Source organism: Brachionichthys hirsutus, unplaced genomic scaffold (genome assembly GCF_040956055.1).
Source record: "Brachionichthys hirsutus isolate HB-005 unplaced genomic scaffold, CSIRO-AGI_Bhir_v1 contig_978, whole genome shotgun sequence".
NCBI classification, from domain to species: domain Eukaryota; kingdom Metazoa; phylum Chordata; class Actinopteri; order Lophiiformes; family Brachionichthyidae; genus Brachionichthys; species Brachionichthys hirsutus.
Window position 1 is genome coordinate 66,888 of NW_027180388.1, and position 21,162 is coordinate 88,049.

Consider the following 21,162-nt stretch of genomic DNA (forward strand, 5'->3'; position numbering starts at 1 on the left):
TTTGGCTGCATAAAACCTGACACGTATTTAAATGTCATTATTTTGCTTGATCCTGATCCATAAATATTCAGCTGTTCATGCAGTTCAAAATACACCGGATAAGTATGAATGCCAGATATACAAACATTAACAAGCTGATCCAGGGCAGGCAAATTCCCCCTGAGTACGCTTTGCACTCTCAGATTCGAAGTGTAAATAAGAAAATAAGCATTTTGGAAAATAACAAGCTTTGGCAGTCGGAATAATGTTTTTTTTTTGGCTGAGTTTTATAAGATAATTTTACTTTCATCTTTCAGTAATTGCCTGTTACTCACGAGGACAATGAAACAGTTCTTATTGGCTTTAATTGTTCCTCCTCTCTGGCTCCAAGACGCTTCAAGTAGGTATCGACCAAAGTTACCATCTGTTAATGGCAAAATTCCCTCTTTACGTTCCGACGGACCATATTTCTGTATGGAGCTGGAGTGGAGGGATAATAACAAAAAAAAACCACCACCACCACCACCTGTGACTGGAGTTCATGGTGAATATGCCTATTTTGCTGCTGCAATTGCAACCACCCTAAATAATCCGAGCTCCAAACACTTTCTGACAAACTTATTATCCCATATAAGCCATCATCTCTCCATCAGTCATCTGAAATCCGGATTGAAAGTCATCAAGATGTTACAGACATGAGAAGAAATGATTAATGGGGAAATCATGCATGCATGCATGTTGGTTCACAATAAAAGAGAGACAAATGTGACAGAGAAAAAGGCTTATCTCCTTCTGGTCTCGTATTTCTTTTATCTTCTCACACAGGGACTGGAGGTGCGAAATAAACTTGATCGACCGCCTGATTGAAACAGGCTGAAAGTAGATGGAGGCGGAATGAAGGGCGTGCAGACAAACAGTCACACGTGGAGGGAAGACAGATTAATAGATTGAAGATTAGATGCAGTAGGCAGATAATGAAAGCCATAATTAAATAAAACAATAAGAGGGATCATGGAGTGAAGCCGGGGAGACGTGAGACGCGTGGCAGAATATTTCACACGATTTATAGAAAGTATTACTGTTGAAATGTATAAACACAGTCAGTCAGGGCGGCTGACTTTTGATTGGTGACCTTGAGACCAGGCATTAATTATCAGCAAGGCTCAGCGCTCCACTGCAGTTAGTTAGTCGAACCATTAGATGGATCAGTTGCCGTCATCAACTATTCAGCACACCCACGGCCGTTTACGCAGTAATTACATGACACTCAATAACAGACACACACACACACACACACACACACACACACACACACTGAGACAGATATGCACCAGTGACCCCCCCCCCCCAACAGAGCTGTAATTTCAGATGTTTATTGACAGGGAGAGCTTTAGTCCCTTAGAGAGTTTATCCCTCCCTCTCTGTCACTCCTTCTTTCCTCCACTGCTTTTTCTTGGTTCACACCCTGTCGTTTTTCTGCCATTTATTAAATTATCCCTTTTAAAAATCAGTTCTGGCACGAAACCATGGCTCTATTACCGCCCTTTCGGGCGGTGACCAGGCGCTACCAACTCCAAAGGCATGTGTTTGAACGATGCAAATATCTCAAGGTCAACCTGAAAATGAGAGTAAATGAAAGCGTCCATGTTGCGCTGCCAGCTTTTACCTTCTGCTTCATCGGACTGCAGGTGAAAGATCTCACAAGTTGAGCAGACGTGTTCGTTTTATCATGCAAATGTTTTAAGATTTTGAGTGATGTAAATTAACACAGGTGATAATTCAACTATGAAGAAGTAAGAACAAGCACTAAGTGAGAGATAAAGAGATAAAGGCTGAGGGGAACAAAAGGAAACCAGGCAGACAGGCAGGCAGTTAGATAGATGAGACAGAAAGTGGCAGAGCTGAATGGGAGTGTGTGTTGCACTGTCTCCTAGACTGCAGAGATGACTGCAGCAGGAAGAGAGATACCCACGCTGAATACCAATTGACCTGCCATTGCAGCTCAGTACACAATATACAACAGTGTCAAATACACACACACACACACACACCTACACACACAGGTACATAATGCACAAAATCAAAAAATCAGTTAGAAAGAAGGGGGCTCATAAAGGCTGTGAGATGACACATAAAACATAGATATTAAGTTATATCCTTCCATAAAGTGAGAAAATAAATGGCAGTTGTAGACAGCAGATATAAGCTTGGTATAAGACAATATCTTTGTTTGGTACAGTGTGTCTCCTTAAGTGTCCCTTAGGAAAGCACTGAGCCTCAAAGCCACACCAGACATTCTGAATTGCACTCCAACTTAAAAAGAAAAGGTAATTTCGACCTTCTTGTGCTCAATCAGGCAATCTCCTTTGTCCTGATGCTCTTTTTCTCTTTCATTGTGGCCGAAGTTACCATTACAACTTAATCTGTCTGCAAAGGTCGATGAGGGAAGGGAAGATTTAAGGAACTGCCCTGAAGGGACATCAAATAAATGATTGTACGTGGTGAATTGCATGGCATGACTCCTTTTCTATAGGACATGAGCTTGTGTTTCTGCAGAGCGAGCTATCACGCCAAAAGCTCATTTATCACATGGTTTTATGGGTAAAAGCCTGGTCAACGGACTGATTTCCTTAATAATGGACAATGAAAGTAACCTTTTTTTGACTGATTTGTCCCGTCTGCTTATCATCAACCCTGAACTTCTTCCTGACTGAACATGCTGAATATTCAAGGAACGTCAAATCGCACCACTCCCTGCAGCATAGACGCTTTGTATGATAAGGAATTGTCTCGCTATAATCAGCAGCTTCAGGTTGGAGGCGAGGCTGATTTATGTGCAAGCAACATGATGATGATGATGATGCAGAGATGTGAACAGTAAGCTGTGAAGCAGGAACATTTGGGGACGAATGAAAGAACAAATGGAGCATGATTGATTAAATTTACAAGTGTGATGGGTTTGCGTTGCGGAGAATAGATTATCTGAGAGACCGAAGCCACTGAAAAAGATTGACAAGCTGTTCAGGTAGGAAGCTGCAGTCATGGCAGCAGATCTGGATGGATATTAATAATGAAAAGACTTATAGCGAAACAATAACAGGCAACTTTAGAGTTCTCATAAACAAGGCAGCACTAACTTGTGCTGCATCGCTTTAAATGCTCTGGTTCATGCTGGATTTATTAGGGCCGCTTTGGAAACTCGTGTTTTGTGTCAAATAAATTCAATGAAAAACTATATAATCTGACATTTAAGACCATGGAAATTCTGGACCGTGGAGGAATTGTGCCTCGTTGGAGGTGACAGGGTCGGGCGATTTCTATGACAAACGCCGGCTTCGTGTTAAGTATCAAATTATCGCTATGACAGCTGAAGCTTATGAACACAAATCTATAACAAGTCCTGCAGAGTGATGGAGAGGTCTGCATGCGTGTGTCGTTTTATTGTAAAAGTACACACTAGGTGATGTTTTTCTGCTTGTGTGTAAGTGTGTGTTTGTGTGCGTGCAGCTGGTGTGAGTGTTTTCTTTCACTTTGGTGTCTCAGAGTTAGAATTGGCCTGTCAGTCATAAACAAAGAGTGGAGGAGTAGGAGACGGCAGGTGCCAGAGAGCAGAGGAGAAGGAAGAGCGTGAAGGAAAAGCGTGAAAGAGATGGATGAAAGAGCGAGTGAAAAGTAAGACAGAAACAAAGTTTGGGCAGCTCGTGTAAAACTTTTGTTCTCCCACCCGACAGTAAAATGCTAATGGGAAAAGCAAAAGAGACACTTGAGAGATTCAGAGGCGAAGCAAAGACTAAAGGTGAAAGATTATGTGCATGTTAATTGTATCTTGTTTTACAGCCTGGTCATGAATTTATATAAATATTGAAACACAGAGAAGGGACTTTTGGGGTTAGAGAAATAAATGGAACGTTTACTACTCTGAACATCTACGATTTAAACTTTATTTCCAGGAAAGAAAAAACGCTATCCAGGCATTCAATTGTACTAGATCTTAAGCAAATCTGCATATATATGAAAGCATTTAAGTTCAAGATATATATAAGAAGCTGCAATCGACGCTAAGGCCACCGTTAAGGTGTCTTCTTAAGCCCTCCCATTCATTTGTGAGTGCTGCCTGCTTTTTGACTTGCCTCTCAAAAACAGTGATGGTTGAAATAATTTATCCAGTCAATGGGACGCCAATCGTCACATCATCAGCAGCTAAGTTACGTTATGGCAACTATAATGATAGCAGCCATTTATTCAGCGTTCAGGTCACTCACTCCTGGAGGGGTAGGGGTAGCCTCAGGCACAATATTTTAGTACCTACACTGACTTGCCACCAGTGACCAGACACAGATGATCAAATGTCATGCCTGTATTGAAACTAACAAACATTTAGAACTTTTTATTGGCGGCACTGAGACCCAGCGGCCATGTTTGCTCCCCGTGTACGATGACATGAGAAGCCTTTGTTCACATTCTTCCCAGCAGTTTCTTATTCCTCTCTCAAGCAACCACACATTGTTCAACCACTCACACCTCTCCCCTGCTCCGGCTCATCGTCTGTCACTCCTAGTCTTCTCCCCGGCTCCCTAAAGGTCTTCAGGATGACGGCCTTGAATATTTCACTAAACTGCATTCTTAGGTCATCAATTATATAATGCCATATTCCTATGAATATTCTAAAAATACAGGCGAACCCGGCTTCCTCGGTGGTCCATGAAACATTCGCACACAGCCACGCGGACATGATGGCACCGCTATGGAGGGGTGTTTTCTTCCTCACCTTTATTTTGTTTGTGTGCATGTTTGTGAGAATTTCTAGCAAATCTTAAGCATTTGTAACACGCTGTTTTTGGAGAAGTCATGTGGTTCAGGCACCGCTTGAGAAAGTGCTCACACTACAGGCAGTAGATAGACACAAAAGCGCATGAACACACCCAGAACTCATCACCCTGAAGCAAGCATGCACCAAAAAGCATCCTTTCTCACACACAGAGGCCGTTTCCCCTCCCTCACCGCGGCGAGATGTCGCAGCCCTGTTGCATGAAGGCTCCCAAAGAGAACCACAGGGAGTTGAAGATGCCAAACTCGTTGGGCGGTTGGTCAGTGGGGCCCAGCTCCGTTGTCCCTTCCTCCGGTTCCTCTGCATGCCACTCGTACGGGCTGAAGCGACTCACCTGAAATGGAAGATTAGTGCAACAGATCAGGCTTAAAGCTGATTATTGCACACACAATTAAGGAGGGTGAATATCTTGTGATGTGGAGCACGGGAAGGTTTTCTAGAATATGGAGATTTTCTGGCGACAGTTGTCTTTGAAACTCCCTTGTCTTAAATACGCTGACTCAGAACGTGATTTCTGCACCTTTGGGTGTTTTAATCAAAACACTGAAAGCGCAAGATGTAAACTGACGATGCAGTGAAGTAACGCGGGACGATAGGAGCTATGGTCATTACAACAACAAAACAAAACATCATTACAGATAAGAATCTATCATGGAAGAGTCGGGCTGACTCATTGGCAAATGTTTCATTTGGGTTACATTTATTCAAATTTTCTGACTTCTTTCCTCACTCTCATTTCCTGACCATTTAATAGAAGATGCAGTCACAGCTGTAAAAAGGACAATGAATAACAACATCAAGGAATCATTGGATGTAGTGCAAGTACACAACTTAGCATTTCCAGCACATATTTTGTCTTAAAAGATGCAGTAATTTGGGGAAAACTGCATTAATAATGCGATAATCTGTGGAAGGTTTTTAATAGATTTAAATATAACATGGTTTTTAATAGATTTAAATATAACAGGTTCTCCTTGCCTAAACGCGAAACAACTTAAATAAACTGTTAGAACACTGCAATCCTGCTCAAGTACTGATTAGTTTGTAAAAGTCACTCACCAAAAACAGCACAACACTGACTCCGATATAAGCGAACACGATGCACATCCAGATCTCGTAAGCCAGCGGATCCAGGAAAGAGAAAACACCTGGTTTCGACTTCTGGGGCTTCTTGATCATGATGGAGATTCCCAGAGACATGAAGGGCTTCGAGAAGTCGATCACCTCCTCTCGCACCAGGGTGATGGTCAGAGGGGCCACCGCAATTTCTGCTTTCTGAGGAGAAAGCCATGCAGGTTGTTAAGTTTAATTCAGATATACGGTGATGGAATTAACATGGAGCAACTTCATGAGAAACAGTGGAGACAAAGGTGAGCACGTCTACTAACTCCTTGGTCTGCAGAGAGTCAGACTTTTTTCTGCAGAGGCTGAAAACAAGGTTGGAGAAGTACGAGGCCGGTAAAGCACAAAGAACAGGATCACTGGCGTTTGAAGCAGGAGCAACATGAGGAAGAATAGAAGGAATAGCAGGAGGAATAAAATAAGCCTGGCATGGTGGAGAGAGAATGGTTGGAAGAGAAGAGGCAACACGCAGAATGATAGAGAATCAATTCATACATGAGAAGAATGTATGGAAAGTAAGTCTGCAAGGTCTCGCACACATTTACATGCATGAGAACACACACACACTATGTAAAAGAGTCAAAAAGATTCATTCAGCACACGGAGGGATTCTGAGCAGCGGCTTGTGTCGAAACTGCGTCTGGATTCTTAACTGGAAAAGTCTACAATAGCAGCATATCAAGTAACAAGTGTATTCCTCCTCTGGAATGACAGAGAATGTTAGAATATGTTAGAATGCAATGAGAACAAACTGCAAACGAATGAAATCAGGGGTGGAAAGGGCAGAGAAGCAAGAAAAAAAAAGAGATGGAACAACTAAAGACAAAAGTGAATGCAAACTAAACAGAATGTGAAGGACACACAAAGGGGAGGACAGCGAGCTGAACATTCCCGAATGTCCTCTCCCTGAGCCGTGGAGGAGTCAACAGAAAGGACTGCGAGTGGAACAAATCAAACCCGATTACCGGCGGTCAGTGCAGCAGTTCTGCTGTGTCACCTTCCACTATGGATCACGTAAGCTAATTAATTATCTTGCTGTTGTGAGACAACATCTCCACTTTCACTCTTCCACAAAGCGACGGGCGACAATGTCGTCTGTCTGCATGCTGATCAAATATGCATTGAAACAGCAGAGGGAAATCTCAGACGATGCATCAGCGGCGTAATTAGCTTCCTTGCTAAATTCTCGTGAGATGATGGCATTTGTTTAATGGCTTTAGGTGGGAGTCACAATGGCAGGAGCACATACACAAAATGCAATGCAATAGAGCTGTGGTATTTCATCTCCATGGCGATTACAAATGCAGATAATGCTGAAATTGCGCAGTCTCGAGGAAGCGTAATTCCCGGGAGGGCGCTCATTTGTTGCATTGTTGTACAAAGCGTTATGAATTGAATTCTTCATCACCGTTTGCTGCTTCGTTCATTTGTCCTTAGGATGTTATTTTGTTATTGACAGAAAGCTTTGACTCAAAGTTTCTCTAGCTCTACAACTCTTTCTCCTACAAATGATGTTTGTTGAATTAGTGACACCAAATGCATTTCAGATTGAGTTGAAAGCAAAAAAACAAACAAACAACAATAAAATCTATTTGGGCTAAATGTCCCGGAAATTTAAGACATTACCAGTGATTATATTACTGATATAATCTGCATCCCTAACATTTCTGCCAATTGGCACACATGTTAATTAGCATTTGTTCATTATGTTGATAGAAACGGTAACTGGTTGGCATTACATTTCCCTTGTAAATAGGTTTTGTGTTGCAAATTAGTTGTATGAGTGTAATTTCATGGAGAAAAAGCTAATCTGTTTAAACTTTATATTAGTTAAATGAAGGGAAATTTACCAAAAACGATTTCGGTAATCAAATGATTTCTTTTCGGGAAATGAATCTTTTTGTGTTTACTATTGTAATGCCTCATTTCTTCTGTTTAATAAATAGTCAGTTTGAATTTACATATTGATGTGTTTGTCCTGAATCCTACCTGTGCGTGTGTGTGTGTGTGTGGGGGGGGCTTCCACCACCATTAACATGCAATTTAGGTGAATTGGTTACTCTCTAAATTGTCCGTAGGTGTGAACAATTGTCTGTCTATGTGTGGCCCTGCAATAAACTGGCGGATTGTCCCCCCGCTTCTCGTAGACTGCTGGGATAGCCTCGCGACCCGTTAACGGACAAAGCATTTCAGAAGATGAATGAATGAATGAATGAATTAATTTGAAACTCACCCCATACACAAGCTCTCCAACCATGCCGTTCCATATCTTTGTCTCTGGATCTCGAGCTCCGTACTTGCCGTCCGGTACGATGGAGATCTTGTACTTAATGCCGATGTGTTTGGCAATCTCCGACGCCAAGTCCACGCAGTATCCCTCGAACTGGTCATTGCCCTCATAAAGTTCCCAGTTCTTTTTCAGCATCACATAAGGGCCCTCCTACAAAGCCGGCATAAGGGGAGAAAGACACAACTGTTTGGAGGAACATGACAGCAAGGATTTGAAAAAAATCAGCCAAGTGAAATTTTATAAAGAGCCGCCAGAAGTTTGGTTGTAAAAAGAACCTTAAAATGAAGACTGAAAATAAATGTTTTATCACAATATAAAGTCATATATAGGACAGTGAAGGTCACACAGCTCAATTTTTATTTTATTTTAAAGCCAAACAAATCACAGCAGTATATTACAACAGATTTACAAAGGCATGGCAGGAGGGCATTTAATATGTTTGTGTCTTTGAATTACTTGTTTTGCCGAAATCTACAGGCTGCCGCTGGGATTTACACATGAATCATTAGCTCGCCAACGTTAAGATGAGGAATATGAGAAGAAAGAAACACACAGAGAGGTAAAGGAGAGGAAGAGTGATGCTGCGTTAGTAGGATGGACGATGGAATGATTACTGAGCATGCAGTTAACAGCTGAAAGCAAGCAAGGATGGTGGTGATAATGGTGGGTATATTAGGAATGACACGCACACACACACACACACACTGAGTGACACCACATCCATCATTAGCGTGTGAGTTATGTGAGTCTGCCTGAAGCTGCTCACCCTGTAATCTAACACAAACCAAGCCAATTAAAATGTTATCAAACCCTTTTTAATCAAAGACTAATCTCATCTAATTAATCAAAGACAGTTTTGTAATATGCAGCACTATAAAAAGGTCCCTGGCAATTAAAACACAAACAAAATAAAACCAAATGATGGACTAGTTTGGATTCAATGCTTCTTCCAGGAAATTAAGTCATGCTGAAAACAATTTCCTTGAATAATACCAATACGACTGAAAGATAAGATTTACTCTTCTTACGTAGGGCTTATACATTTTGTTTTTAAATATCTACCGGTAGATGCAAAAACTACTTCATCGTTATGGTTATTTTATGCTTTCAAATTTCTTTTTTTTAAATGACGAAGCACCTAATAAACTGATTGGATTTAGCTTGATTTTGTTTTTCCAGAAATTAACATGCTATCATTGTCATTGTGAGCGTGTTAGCATGTTAGCATGAGCATCAACGGTGCCGGCTCACACGAGCTGCTGGACTGTTTCTCAGTTGAGAGCGATTCATCATCAGATTCCTCCAATCTCAATGTTAATATGCAATCCCAGAAGCTGTCAAACATTTTTTCGAGGATGTTGATTGTGTTGACTGATTTGTGAAGAAACAAATAGGAAGAATTATATTATTTTCACTCAAAAAAGGTTGAAAAACAATCAAAAACAAAACACTGCAATGCCACATTTCTTCGAACGCAATACAAAATCAGTCAGTGCAAAATTATTTCAATCAAATATATATTTAAACCAAAAACAAGAACAAAAATTAGACTTTGATAATTAGTTTCTGCCGAAAACCTTTATCATCATCATCATCATCATATGCAAACAAATTGTTTCACAATAAAACACTTATCTGAATGTGACATTATCTGTGAAATTAGCAGGGCATTCATTCCATTGACTCATCATAAAAAATTATGTCAATGAGCTGCAAAATTGGTTCAAGTAAATTTGTTCTGATGAGTCAACGCAGTCAAGAAGACTGATCTCTGTCGGGCTAGCATCAATGAAAGTGTGAGCTGACAAACCTGACAGGAGGCCGGAAAGCAGCAGAGACTTCAAGAAGTCGTTGCTCCCAGCGTCAGCTGTTCTAATTGTTTAACCAGTTTTATAAGATGTGTATTTAGTATATTCGTTTTTGTCTAGACTATGGTTTGCATAATGCAACAAGTTATACATGCATGTCTCTGATAATTACAGAGTAAAGCATATTAATGCAGTTGTTTTGCAGTTAGTTCTCACACAGACTTTGTTTTTATTAAATCTTATGGTTGTGGATAAGGGTAAAAAAAAATAATACATTAATTCAATTACACACTGTCTGTGGACCATTTGCAACATTGCAATTGATGGTAAATACTTTGATGAGATAATGTCAAATTCCAGGGGATTGGGGAGCACAAAGGTGTCTCATATCAGGATGATCATCTAATCAGTGACATTCCCTTCAAAAAACAAAAAAACAAAACCCTTATCATCTTTAAAGATCCGAAGTGGAACCATTCGTTAAAGGGTTAATACCAACACTGTAGTTGCCTCCATCACATGACCAACGGGCTCATCATGCTGGATGGTCAAGTGTTTGAAATTGGAAACAGGCAATTTCATTTTAGTCAACACATTGATTATGGAAGCAGCCACATACAAACAATCATGCCAGTGGGAGCTCCGCCAACACTGGCACTGTTTCACTGGGAAGCCTTCTTAAGGTTTGTTATCAGTTTGCTCCAGATATGTTTTTCTAGTAGTGCCAGTGGTGTGCATGAGTGACTCGATTTTATTGCATGCATTTACCGCTGGGTAGAAAGCGCCACACCCGGGTGTTGCATGTACCCATCAGGCCACAAAATAAATGGCGACAGGAGAAACAGGAGGTGAAAGAAGAGAATGATAAGGAGGTTGAAAGGAAAAGGCGTGGAAAAGTGAAGCAAATGCAGATGGAGAGAGGGCTGTGGGGCATGTTGGCTGCATGAAGCGACTGAAGGATGATGACGAGGCAGAATATAAACAGATTGCCGGAGGAAGAATAGAGGTGATATCCCAGCAATAAATGGGACGCGTGGAGGAGAGATAAAGGAGGACTATGACAGAGTGAAAGATGAAGAGAAAATGCAAGAGGATAGACAGGATGAAAATGCATGCATGGGTAAAAGAGCAGTAGCTGCTTTGTAGAAGCAGCGACTGGGGCTGACCGGGCATGAAACGCTTCACGCCAGCGCTAGAGGTGGACAGGACTTGCAACGTTGGCTATAGCCAATAAATACAGGCAGATGACAGGACAGTCACCTAAATGTCCAGACTTTCATTCAGGCTGTCATCACTTCAGCATTTAAAAAGCACGCGATGAACTGGGCAGCCCCTGGGATGTTTAATCAGCCAGCAAGACGTCCATTCAGATGCAGGGAGCATGCAGGGAGTCGGCTAGTCAGAGCCTGCATGTTAGCAAGTTGATTCATTTATTAATTAGTGCAATTACACTGCAAAATCATCTATCCAGTCACATGCTATGCCCGTGAGTATAAGCATGATTGTCTCAGAGTTATTCAGCCATAAAGAGTACAGTTCAGCAGTCAGTAAGCCGGTACCGAGTCAATTAGTCAACAGCGTGCCACACTCAGTCAGCTGTAAATAGTGACAGGTCATTCAGTCCAGGTTGGCCAGACATCTTGTGTCATCAACGGAGCGTCAAACTTTCATTTATAAAAACACTGTTAAAAGTTTTGCAAAGAACCTACAGTACATGAAATAAAAGGGCAGCATGCACACAATCAATTGTATGTGTTTGCATGTATGAACAGATTTCAAGTTGGTTGCTCGGTTACATGTGCACGTAAAGTGTAGAATGCCCTGCATGCATGTCTTCCGGATATCGATGATGCTTTTAACTTTAAGGTGTAGTTGTAATTAGTGTGCAGTTGGAAATAATTTCCTCTCAACTCGAGTGTTAGAAAATCAGCAGCAATGAAAATTAAAATACAGACAAGTTGATCATTTATAACGACATCATGTCTATGTGCAGCGCAGCATTCCTACCGTTGAGTATATTTCCATTCAGGTGTTGAGATTTCAGAGGAGATTAACATATTATACTGAATAAACATGACAGAGTAGATTTGCAGAGCGAGGGGGGTTCTAACATGCAGGACTGACATGCAAAACGGGCATCATCACATACTTTCCCTTGGGAAAAGTGCCAAACATGTGAAGCCGAGAATAAAACATCCTTTTTTTGGCATGGAAACAACCATATGATGACCAAATGTCAACTCTTGATAGGAATCTTTGCACAGCTCGTCACTTTTTTCATGTGAGACAGGAGTACAGTGAGCAAGACAGTCCATAATACGACATCTCCATTTCATCTGTTCAGACTGTCGGTGTTGTTATGTCCATTCAAGGTGAATTCCTTCTCAACAGCGAGGGAAAAAAAAGACATCACCTTTTAATGCAAAACAGACAGGAAGTTAAAAGACATGACAGAACAAAAGCAACAAACAGAGTCTTTGTAGAGAAGATCAGACACAGTGTCGGCCTGTCTGTCCTCTCTTTCCCAACGGGTTTAAGTGAAGCTGCGTTTCAGTCTGTTGCTCTGTCTGCAGACCCGCCATCAGTGTCGCAGCATAGGCTTCCTCATCATCAGAGGCTGCAAAGAGGAGGAGGCGGCTGAGCTAACGTTAGCCAAGGGCTGCTGAGGTCACCATCCACAGAGAAATGCGCAGGGGGGGGGGCATGGATGCAAGAGCGATGGGAATGTGGGTTGAAGAGGTGAGAAGAAAGGAATAAAGAAAAAAGAAAGACAGTAAAAGAATGGATGTGAGAAAAGTCAGATGGCAAGCCGACAGGAGAGGGAAAAAAATGGGAGGAAACAAACATCGAAAAGACGTAGTGATGGCACATTCTGTTTCGCACAGTGATCACTTTCAAAAGTCTCACAAACTGAATTTAGTTTGAAGCATAAGTCAAACAACGACACAAATAACAGCTGATTGTGATATATTATAAATTGACAGCTGTATTTGAACACCTTGCCCTTTAATTTATTGTGTTTGTATTAGCCTGACTTGGGTCTCCCTGACAACACCGCAGCACTCTGTACTGAGGCTCAGCACATTACCACACAAACATTGGAACACGGCGTCCTGCAGATTTCATTTTTCTCCACTCTTGCCTGCAGCATGTGTTTCCTTTTCCACCAGACCGGACTGGTTGCTACCACTTCTGGCCACCAGAAGCACTGTAGACTTATCAAATCAGCATCATGTTCATGTCTACGTGTATATAAGAGCACTACAGCCATGCGAGTACAACTATTTATACTCTGACCAGGCTTAGGACTCTAATGGTTCCAGCATCCGTGACTTGTTTTTTCAGTCAGCCAAATTTAGTCTCTGTGAGTCGCTTTCATTTTGCATGCCCAATTGAATTAGACTGATTGCATTTCCAGGAAGGGGACGGCCACCGTAAAAATGCTGCAAATGGGTGAAGTGAAATCAAATGTAAGCATAAGATATGCAAAAATCCTCTGATTAGTCTGACTTTATCTGTGTTTGTGGGAGAAAGAGGAAAAACTATTCTGGGCTGCAGACCAGTGTCTGTGTGAGAGCCATTAGACGAGAGTGGACGGCGATTCGAGGTCAGTTCTGTATTTGCCTACTAATGAGACATTAGAGTAATCTTCCAGCTGGACAAGCGTCACTCCCTCCTGGCCGTGGCCTGAGTGATCACTGTGAATCGTACAGCTCTACCAGCTCCATCCTGATCTTTGTTCGACCTGACGAAACTGCTGTACTCTGCTCTGTATGGGTAAACGCTAGAATTGAAGCAATTCCTACACCTAACTCCTAAACACTTATTGCACATACTGTATGCGCATCTGCTTTGCAGGGGCAATAAAGTGAAATGAAAAATTGTTGGTTAAATGATGAAAACTGAAATTATTTGCTCCATCTCGACATTAAGACTTTACAGTCGTTGTGCGTTGCAACCACTAGTCGATGTTCCGAATCCCAGTTTATCATTTATCATCTACTTTTGCTCGCCATAGTTCTTATTTAAGGAGAGTGTGAGCTTAAAAAAAGTAGGACCCATGTTTTTAGAGAAATCAGGTTGTTGGAAAGGAAAGCTTTACCCAAGTCTCAAACAACATCCCAATTAAGCAGTCTGAGGGTGCATTACCATGATGGTTGTCACAACCACTGTTCGGTTCTCCATCGCTGAGCTGTCATTGGACAGAGCATTTTCATTCTGGACCAGCACAAGTTTGTCTATGTCATTCCAGTAGCCGATCTAAGGGAGAAAAAAGTGTGCGTGTGTGTGAGAGAGAGAGGATGATGTGAGATGGCAAAAAGAATGAGCTCATTTCATCAGATTTCCCAATAGAACTATAGAAGATATCAAGAGGGATTGAATGTGAGCGTCGACCTTTCAATAAACAGACGTTGCTGTTGAAGGAACACTTTAGAAGCTGGAACATGGTGTTATTTCTCTGCTCTATGTGATGCAAGTACGATTTCTTTTCCCCACCAAGTGAAATTACTTTCAAGTGAGGCCTCGTGATTCTCCTTTTTCCTTTTATGAAGGATAAGGTTGAAAGTTTCCTTATTTACGTCTCCATAGAGTTTTATGTGCACTCAGGTCGTCTGAGAGCTGCTCTCCAATGAATACTTCGAAAAAGCTTTTACAACGCAAGCGGTTCAATTTAGATAATTGCTTTTATGTAAAGCTATGATATAAAATGGAGATCCTTTTCAACAATCAGTCACCAAGAGGGATAAAAATAATGAAAATGCAGCACTTACTATAAACTACAGTAGTTATCCCTGAAGAGTCAGAGTAAGGTTATGACTTTTCAGTGATGATTAAAATAAACTTTCCTGCTCAGGGGTCACATTTACAGCAATTACGATAAACAGTGAACCTCACTCGTCAACACCTCTGAAAATGCATCACAGATATTGGATGGAATAAGTCGGACCCAACTCCCTCCAGTGTATTGTTGTTCAGCTCAGTCCCTCAGGAGAGCCTACCTTGCGTGGTCCGTTGCTCTTCAGCTCGAACACATCCATTGTATAATTGATCCTCCGGCCGTAGTGATCAAACTGAACGTTCCCAGTCAGGCCTTGAATGCGCACCTGGATTTATAAAGATAGAACGTTTGATTTCTGATTTCTGATTTCAAGCAAGCGATGATATCTTTACCAGAATTGATTCGTTTTAATAAAAAGTGACTTTAAATCACATGTGTCCCATCAGTTCTTGCACTTCCTCTGTCTTTAGACAGACTATTAGGGATCCAGCTCAATAATAACAAGAGCTACAAAGAGAATTATTACTGGACACAAAGGATTCAAATGCAAAAAAGAGGTAGAATCAAAAATAGGTTGTGATTCTTTCAAATTCTCAAGGATATGATTTGCCAATTAGAATAAATCAGTTTTCCTAATGTCAAATAACCTTCAACATTTCAGAACATTTAATCATGATTGAATTAATGGTAAACTTGAGAAAAAATCCACCAATCAGAGTGCATCCCCCTTGGTTGTACAAAAGAGTGGAAAAGAGTAACATTGATTAAATTAGATGTTGATTCACTTTTTCAAACGCCTTATTTTGCAATTCCCAATTCTGCCATGGAAAACACTAACAATAAGCCAATCAGAGGGAAAAAAAAGAAACCAAAAAAAACATGTATTTATTTATTGGAATTACTTCAAATTTGCAAGGTTGTTCTTTCAAATCGTTAAAAACAGTATAGTGCCGACCTGTTTGAGAGCACGCTCCATATCTATCCCTTGGTTCCAGGGAGCAGCTGGATTGGCAAGGCAGTCGCCGGCATTGCCACGGCGACTGATATCAATTTTTTGCCGGCGTAGAGTGCGGAAGGCCTCGGCCATCACAAGGACACCATCATACGTCAAAGATGAGGTATACTGAGAAATGGAAGACAAGCACAGAATGACATTTTAGCCCTGCGACACATTTCTGAGATATGTTTTTAGTCAGTCTAAACATGGTAGACATCACCGTAGATAGGACTGTGTTAGCTAACATCACCAGCATGCAAACATCGTGACCTGGGTCTTAATGCCTCGCACTGCTATGACTTTTATTTGACTTCCAGTGTGCAGCGGTGATCAAGCAACACTGTAAATGTAACATCAGTGGAAATGTATCGGGTTAGGGTCGGCTTATTTATAGTTTCTTAATGAAGTGACTAGGCTGTAAAAATGTCAGACATGACTTTGAACTATATTATAAATCCAATTTGTAAGGGGATTCCCTTTCATTGTGAAATATAAATTCCCATAAATGAGGTTTAATTGATTTAAATGATGTAGAATTCACTTATTAACTCCTCAGAAGACGTGTGAAACGTGACGGCAATTAAGAGACGATCAGACTTTGCTGTCGAATGAAACTCTTCAAGGTGGTGGTGGATCTTGATGCATATAGTTGGACACATTCATTAAAGGTAAGACACAGTGCAGCAGGGGACAGCGCCAACAAAGACACACAGACGGAGGCAGTCAAACACACAGCGGGCTGCTGTCACATCACGGAAGACAAGTGGCGAGAGGGAAGAAAGAAGTCGGCCGAGACGCCTCCGATTCTCTCTACGCCTCTTCCGGTAGATTTCTCTCTCTCCTACTGAAACCCCTTGATTTTTATTCCAATGCACTTGTTTTGTGAAGCGGCGCAGCCATATCGTCCTCCCTTCATCTCTGCCTTTTGAAACTAAAAAAGCCTCCGGATGTGTGAGTGACACTTGACCGTGGAATCTAAACCAAGGAGAAAACAACAACAAATGGATCCAACAAGCACCAGGAGTCGGGCAAAAAGGCCTTCTGGACCCGTTCAAGGTCAAGGTCATGGTAATTTATCTCTCCGTGTACGGTGTTTGGTTGTACAATTACACGGAAGTTTGTTGTGGAGCATATACACAGGAAATTAACTGTATAATAGGATAGGCTGGAAAAAAACAAGAAGAGCAATACACAGATATTTCTATATTTAGATATCCATGCATAAATGCTCCATGCTGATTTGCATTCAGCTATATTTTGAGTGAGCATGGGCTAACGTCAGTTGGACGGAACGGAGGCATGCATCTAAACGTGATGTAATATTTTTCAATGAGTTTGTGTGCACACACCAGGAAAAAATAATAAATAAGTCAGTGAGCGGTTCTATATTTTGTTTCCATACATTTTTGATTAGCTGCCCAGCCTTAGGATAACATCAGACCCAGAACGATGCAGACTATATGTGACATAAATGATGGTGTTATCCAAATTGTAAATTTATACAGGCATACAGAGGATACGTATCTGATGAAAACACTTTAGAAGCCATCATGAAGCTGTTGTTACTCACTACATCCAAACACAAAAGTTCATTGAGCGCGATTAGAGGCTTAAATAGCGCCCAAGGTTTGTGCCCAAAATGATTCTGTTATGTGTCAGGCATGTCAGCAGCAGCAGGATAATATGAATGTGGCTATTTATAAAGAGAAACACTGCATACAAGACTTGCTTTTTAATGATATTAAATAACCTCATCACCTCATGTTGTTCATATTCTGGTCAAGCAGCCAGGGGGAAGTGTGCGTGAAAAAAAAGAAGCCCAGACAAAGCGAAAAAGAGGCTGTAGCATTGAGTCCTATGACTGAATTATAATTTTAAATGAATATCACTTTCCCACCCCCCCGTTTTTTTTTTAGCTAATCTTAATGATTAATGGTTATAACCTCTAACCCAACATCTAGTCCGCAGTGTAAAATGGTTCATGTTTGTATTTTCAATGTTCATTTTCCTCGGTTCAACCTGGCCTGAGGCTGTGAGTTAGCCAAAGGCTAAATGAGCTCAGTTTCTACACAGCTCCAATTAGCCTACAGCAATTTGGAGGCATCAGTTGTCACTGGAGATGTCTGGCTTCGTGCTATTGTATTATGGCAAATATTTGAAATCCAGTTTACTTGTTTAAAGTAGGCACAACATTTATTATTCTTTGAATGCATCTCATCAAATTATGATCACAGACCTGCTCTTACATCAATATATCACATGCATCTCATAAGAGTTGGCTGATTTAGTTAACATCCACAAAAAGGATTCACATTCATCAGGTCATTCTGACAAAAGATAATTAGCCAATTAATACGGCCCTTGTATGAAAAACCAATACTGAATATTACCACTTGCAGCAATAAAAGGCTCATACCACATTATGCATGAGTCTGCGATTTCTGAGAGTGCATGGATCGGAGCCAAAGACCAAGGGACAAAAAGCTGCACTATGATGTATTTTTAATTGGTAGGTGGACATATTTCCAGTTAAAATATGCACAAATCAAATGCAATTGGCTGCAGATCAGTCCCTGGCCAATAGAGATGTGCTGAGGAAGGAGAGAACAGATTTGAAAGGGAAATTGGTAGAGGCTAAATAGAGGTGTAATAATGTCCCGGAGAAAGGGGCATGAGCGGTAACAGAAAACAGACGGTGAGGGTGCAGAGCGGAGAAGTGACAAAAGGTTAAAAAGGAAATGAGATGCATATGGAAGGAAAGCAAGTGGGCATTGGGAAATAACTGGAGATAAGATAAGGGAACAGAATTTAAAAAGGAGAAGGAATATCATGCAAGACTGATGTGACCCTTCTGTCTTCAAAATTTGGATGCATCACATTAACTTTGTCACAAAATCACAATCATAGAGGAATTTATGAATCCAATTATAGCTGGATCAGCCAATGAAACGATCTGACATCCCGAGGTGACACTCTGACTCAGCTGAACCGGTCCATATGTCACTCACAGGGTTTCCCCGTCATCAGCATTACGTTTGGCTTGTCTGCTAAATGTCGCTACACTAGCACCGCCTCAGTGGGTGTGTGCGTCTGCATCCTCGGGTGAACTGAAAGCACATTTTCAAGGAGAAATGCTTGAGCTACATTTCTTGAGTAAAGCGAGGATGAACATATTTGATTTATGAATGAATCAACCGAGTTTGAGAAAGTCGAAGCGAGTTGCTGAGGACAAAAATGCAAAAAAACAAATCTGACTGCTGTGACTGTATCAAAGGACATCTGTTTGGTTAATAGCAGCACTTTCAGGCACAAGTTCCCAATCAGTGTAATTAGGGATGGGATGGAGCATCTGTATCACCTTAGGTGGGCTTTCAGACCCAGGGTACTCTCGCTGATCCAGTTTGTTCCAGCGCTGCATCAGTTTGATAACGATAGGTCTGCTGAAGTCCACCAGCTGGAAACCAGTAACATTGGCCCCGCCGTGCATGAACCTCTCCAGAGAAATGTCCTTAAACCCCTGAGGAGGACAGAGAAAGAAAGAAGGAAAGATAAGAATGCAAGCACAGAATATAAGAATATCGCAAACCGGCTGAAGCAGAATGGAAGCCAAGTAGAAAACCGCTTCAATAAAATATGTGCACTTTTGCAGAAATTATACTCCATACTACGCCGACACTTTACAAGATTATTCAAAACCAAAAATGTAATATGGAGTGGCCGCCACATTTGTAAGTGTGACTTCACACAGAGTGACACTTCAGCAGTGAAGCGGCGGCGGAGAGGGATCCATTTGGGAATGGGCCACAGAGTGAGATAGGGAGCAATGTTGAGGTTATCCTGGGTTGATGGATAGTAATTGCTAAAAGCCCCGACCGCCTATCTAGCCTGACCTGGGTGCGCCGACCCCTTTTTGTCACTGTCCCAGAGAGAAATGCAAGGGGATACGCAATTTAGGGATGACATTTTAAAACATGCTTCATTTACTGAGTTGCGGTGGATACCTGTAGCACTAATTTGTTGAGTTGGAACAAATCAGAATGTGCTAATTCTAAAGTACAAGAAGAAAACGGCACCATATATAGTCTGAAAATGACAGGCTTGTTCTGTTTCTGCTTATGATAACTAAAGAAAAATACAGCAATGTTTGGACGGCCACAAATTCATTGTAAAAAAGAAGTGAAAACCACAACAATGTCATGAAGTCAGATTAAAAACCGTGTCTTTACGATTTCAGTTGATGGATATAACCTTCCGTCTGGTTTTCTTCACACCTTCTCAGCTGTGGGAATTTATAGTAAAAAGTCCAGATTCAGTGACCTGCATTGCCTCATACTATATGGACTCCTGATTGTCTGGCTCTGTTATCTGTAAGCCGCATTTCATGCCAATATCACAGAACAAACTGATAATAAAACCATAATGATATCTCTGCAATCTGTTGAGACTTCTTACCAGGTTTGCTATGATGTAATGGTATCCTTTTACATGTTTCCCCACACTGACAGCCTGGAAACAAAGGGGAGAAGAAATATCATCATGCCATTGCTGACAGTGAAAACAATGGGGCAGACCAGGAGACATGCAGGATTCCCTCATAATAATAGGAGAATGTAATGGAAGCAGAGCAACAGAGGCTTCCTGTCTGGAGCCGTCTCACACCAGCCAGCAGTGGCTGCGGTCATACGCTTAAATAAAGTAGAAAGCACGAGGACCCTGTGAGGACTTCACTTGTTCTCTGTGGTGGGTCGGCACAGATTCCGCAGCAAGTTAAAAAATCCCTGGATGTTTGACAGATGATTTAATTCTATGAATAAATGAAGTGCAGGGCAGCCCTTTGGGTGCAGTGGGTATCCCTCCCAACCTCTCAGCCAAAGCCAGATGAAGATCCAGTTAATTAAGGAGACCAAAAGCACATAACCTGGTGTGTGATGTCAAAAAAATAAATACTTTGCTCCAGCAGCATCAATCAACATCCACGCCATTTTACAATACATTCTGCCAGTGAACGTCTGTGTGGCTGCACGAGAAAGCGTGGCTGACGGCGTGGCAAGGAACTGAAGTCAGAATCAAAATCAGAATCAGAAAACGTTATTATCCCCGTGAGGGCGATGCGCCAGAGGGCGTCTGGACATTTATTGTCGGTTTTATGCAACAAGAGGTGAAAAATGGCATGAGGCTTTCTGACAAACAGGGAACGAGCAGCATCATATCAACATGGTTTATGCAGCAACTAATTCATTTACACATTTTCTTTCTGTGTCTCTCATCCACATCCACAGCGACGCCACTGATGAACACACATATTCACACAAACACACACAGATCGCAGCTGGCAGGAGCAGCCAAACAGAGAAGTCT

At 41.5% G+C, this 21,162-nt stretch overlaps 1 protein-coding gene across 1 annotated transcript in view; it reads right to left on the minus strand.

The window, feature by feature from the left end:
• The window catches only part of LOC137914445 (glutamate receptor 4-like), a 71,375-nt gene that overhangs the window by 17,041 nt on the left and 33,172 nt on the right, over nucleotides 1–21,162 (minus strand). The window contains exons 6-13 of the mRNA XM_068757996.1: nucleotides 20,257–20,310; nucleotides 19,163–19,321; nucleotides 15,763–15,930; nucleotides 15,028–15,132; nucleotides 14,177–14,287; nucleotides 8,163–8,369; nucleotides 5,867–6,082; nucleotides 4,981–5,141 (exon numbers count right to left, since the gene is read on the minus strand). Of these exons, the coding sequence (XP_068614097.1) occupies nucleotides 4,981–5,141; nucleotides 5,867–6,082; nucleotides 8,163–8,369; nucleotides 14,177–14,287; nucleotides 15,028–15,132; nucleotides 15,763–15,930; nucleotides 19,163–19,321; nucleotides 20,257–20,310 (1,181 nt within the window). The remainder of the gene's footprint in view (nucleotides 1–4,980; nucleotides 5,142–5,866; nucleotides 6,083–8,162; nucleotides 8,370–14,176; nucleotides 14,288–15,027; nucleotides 15,133–15,762; nucleotides 15,931–19,162; nucleotides 19,322–20,256; nucleotides 20,311–21,162) is intronic.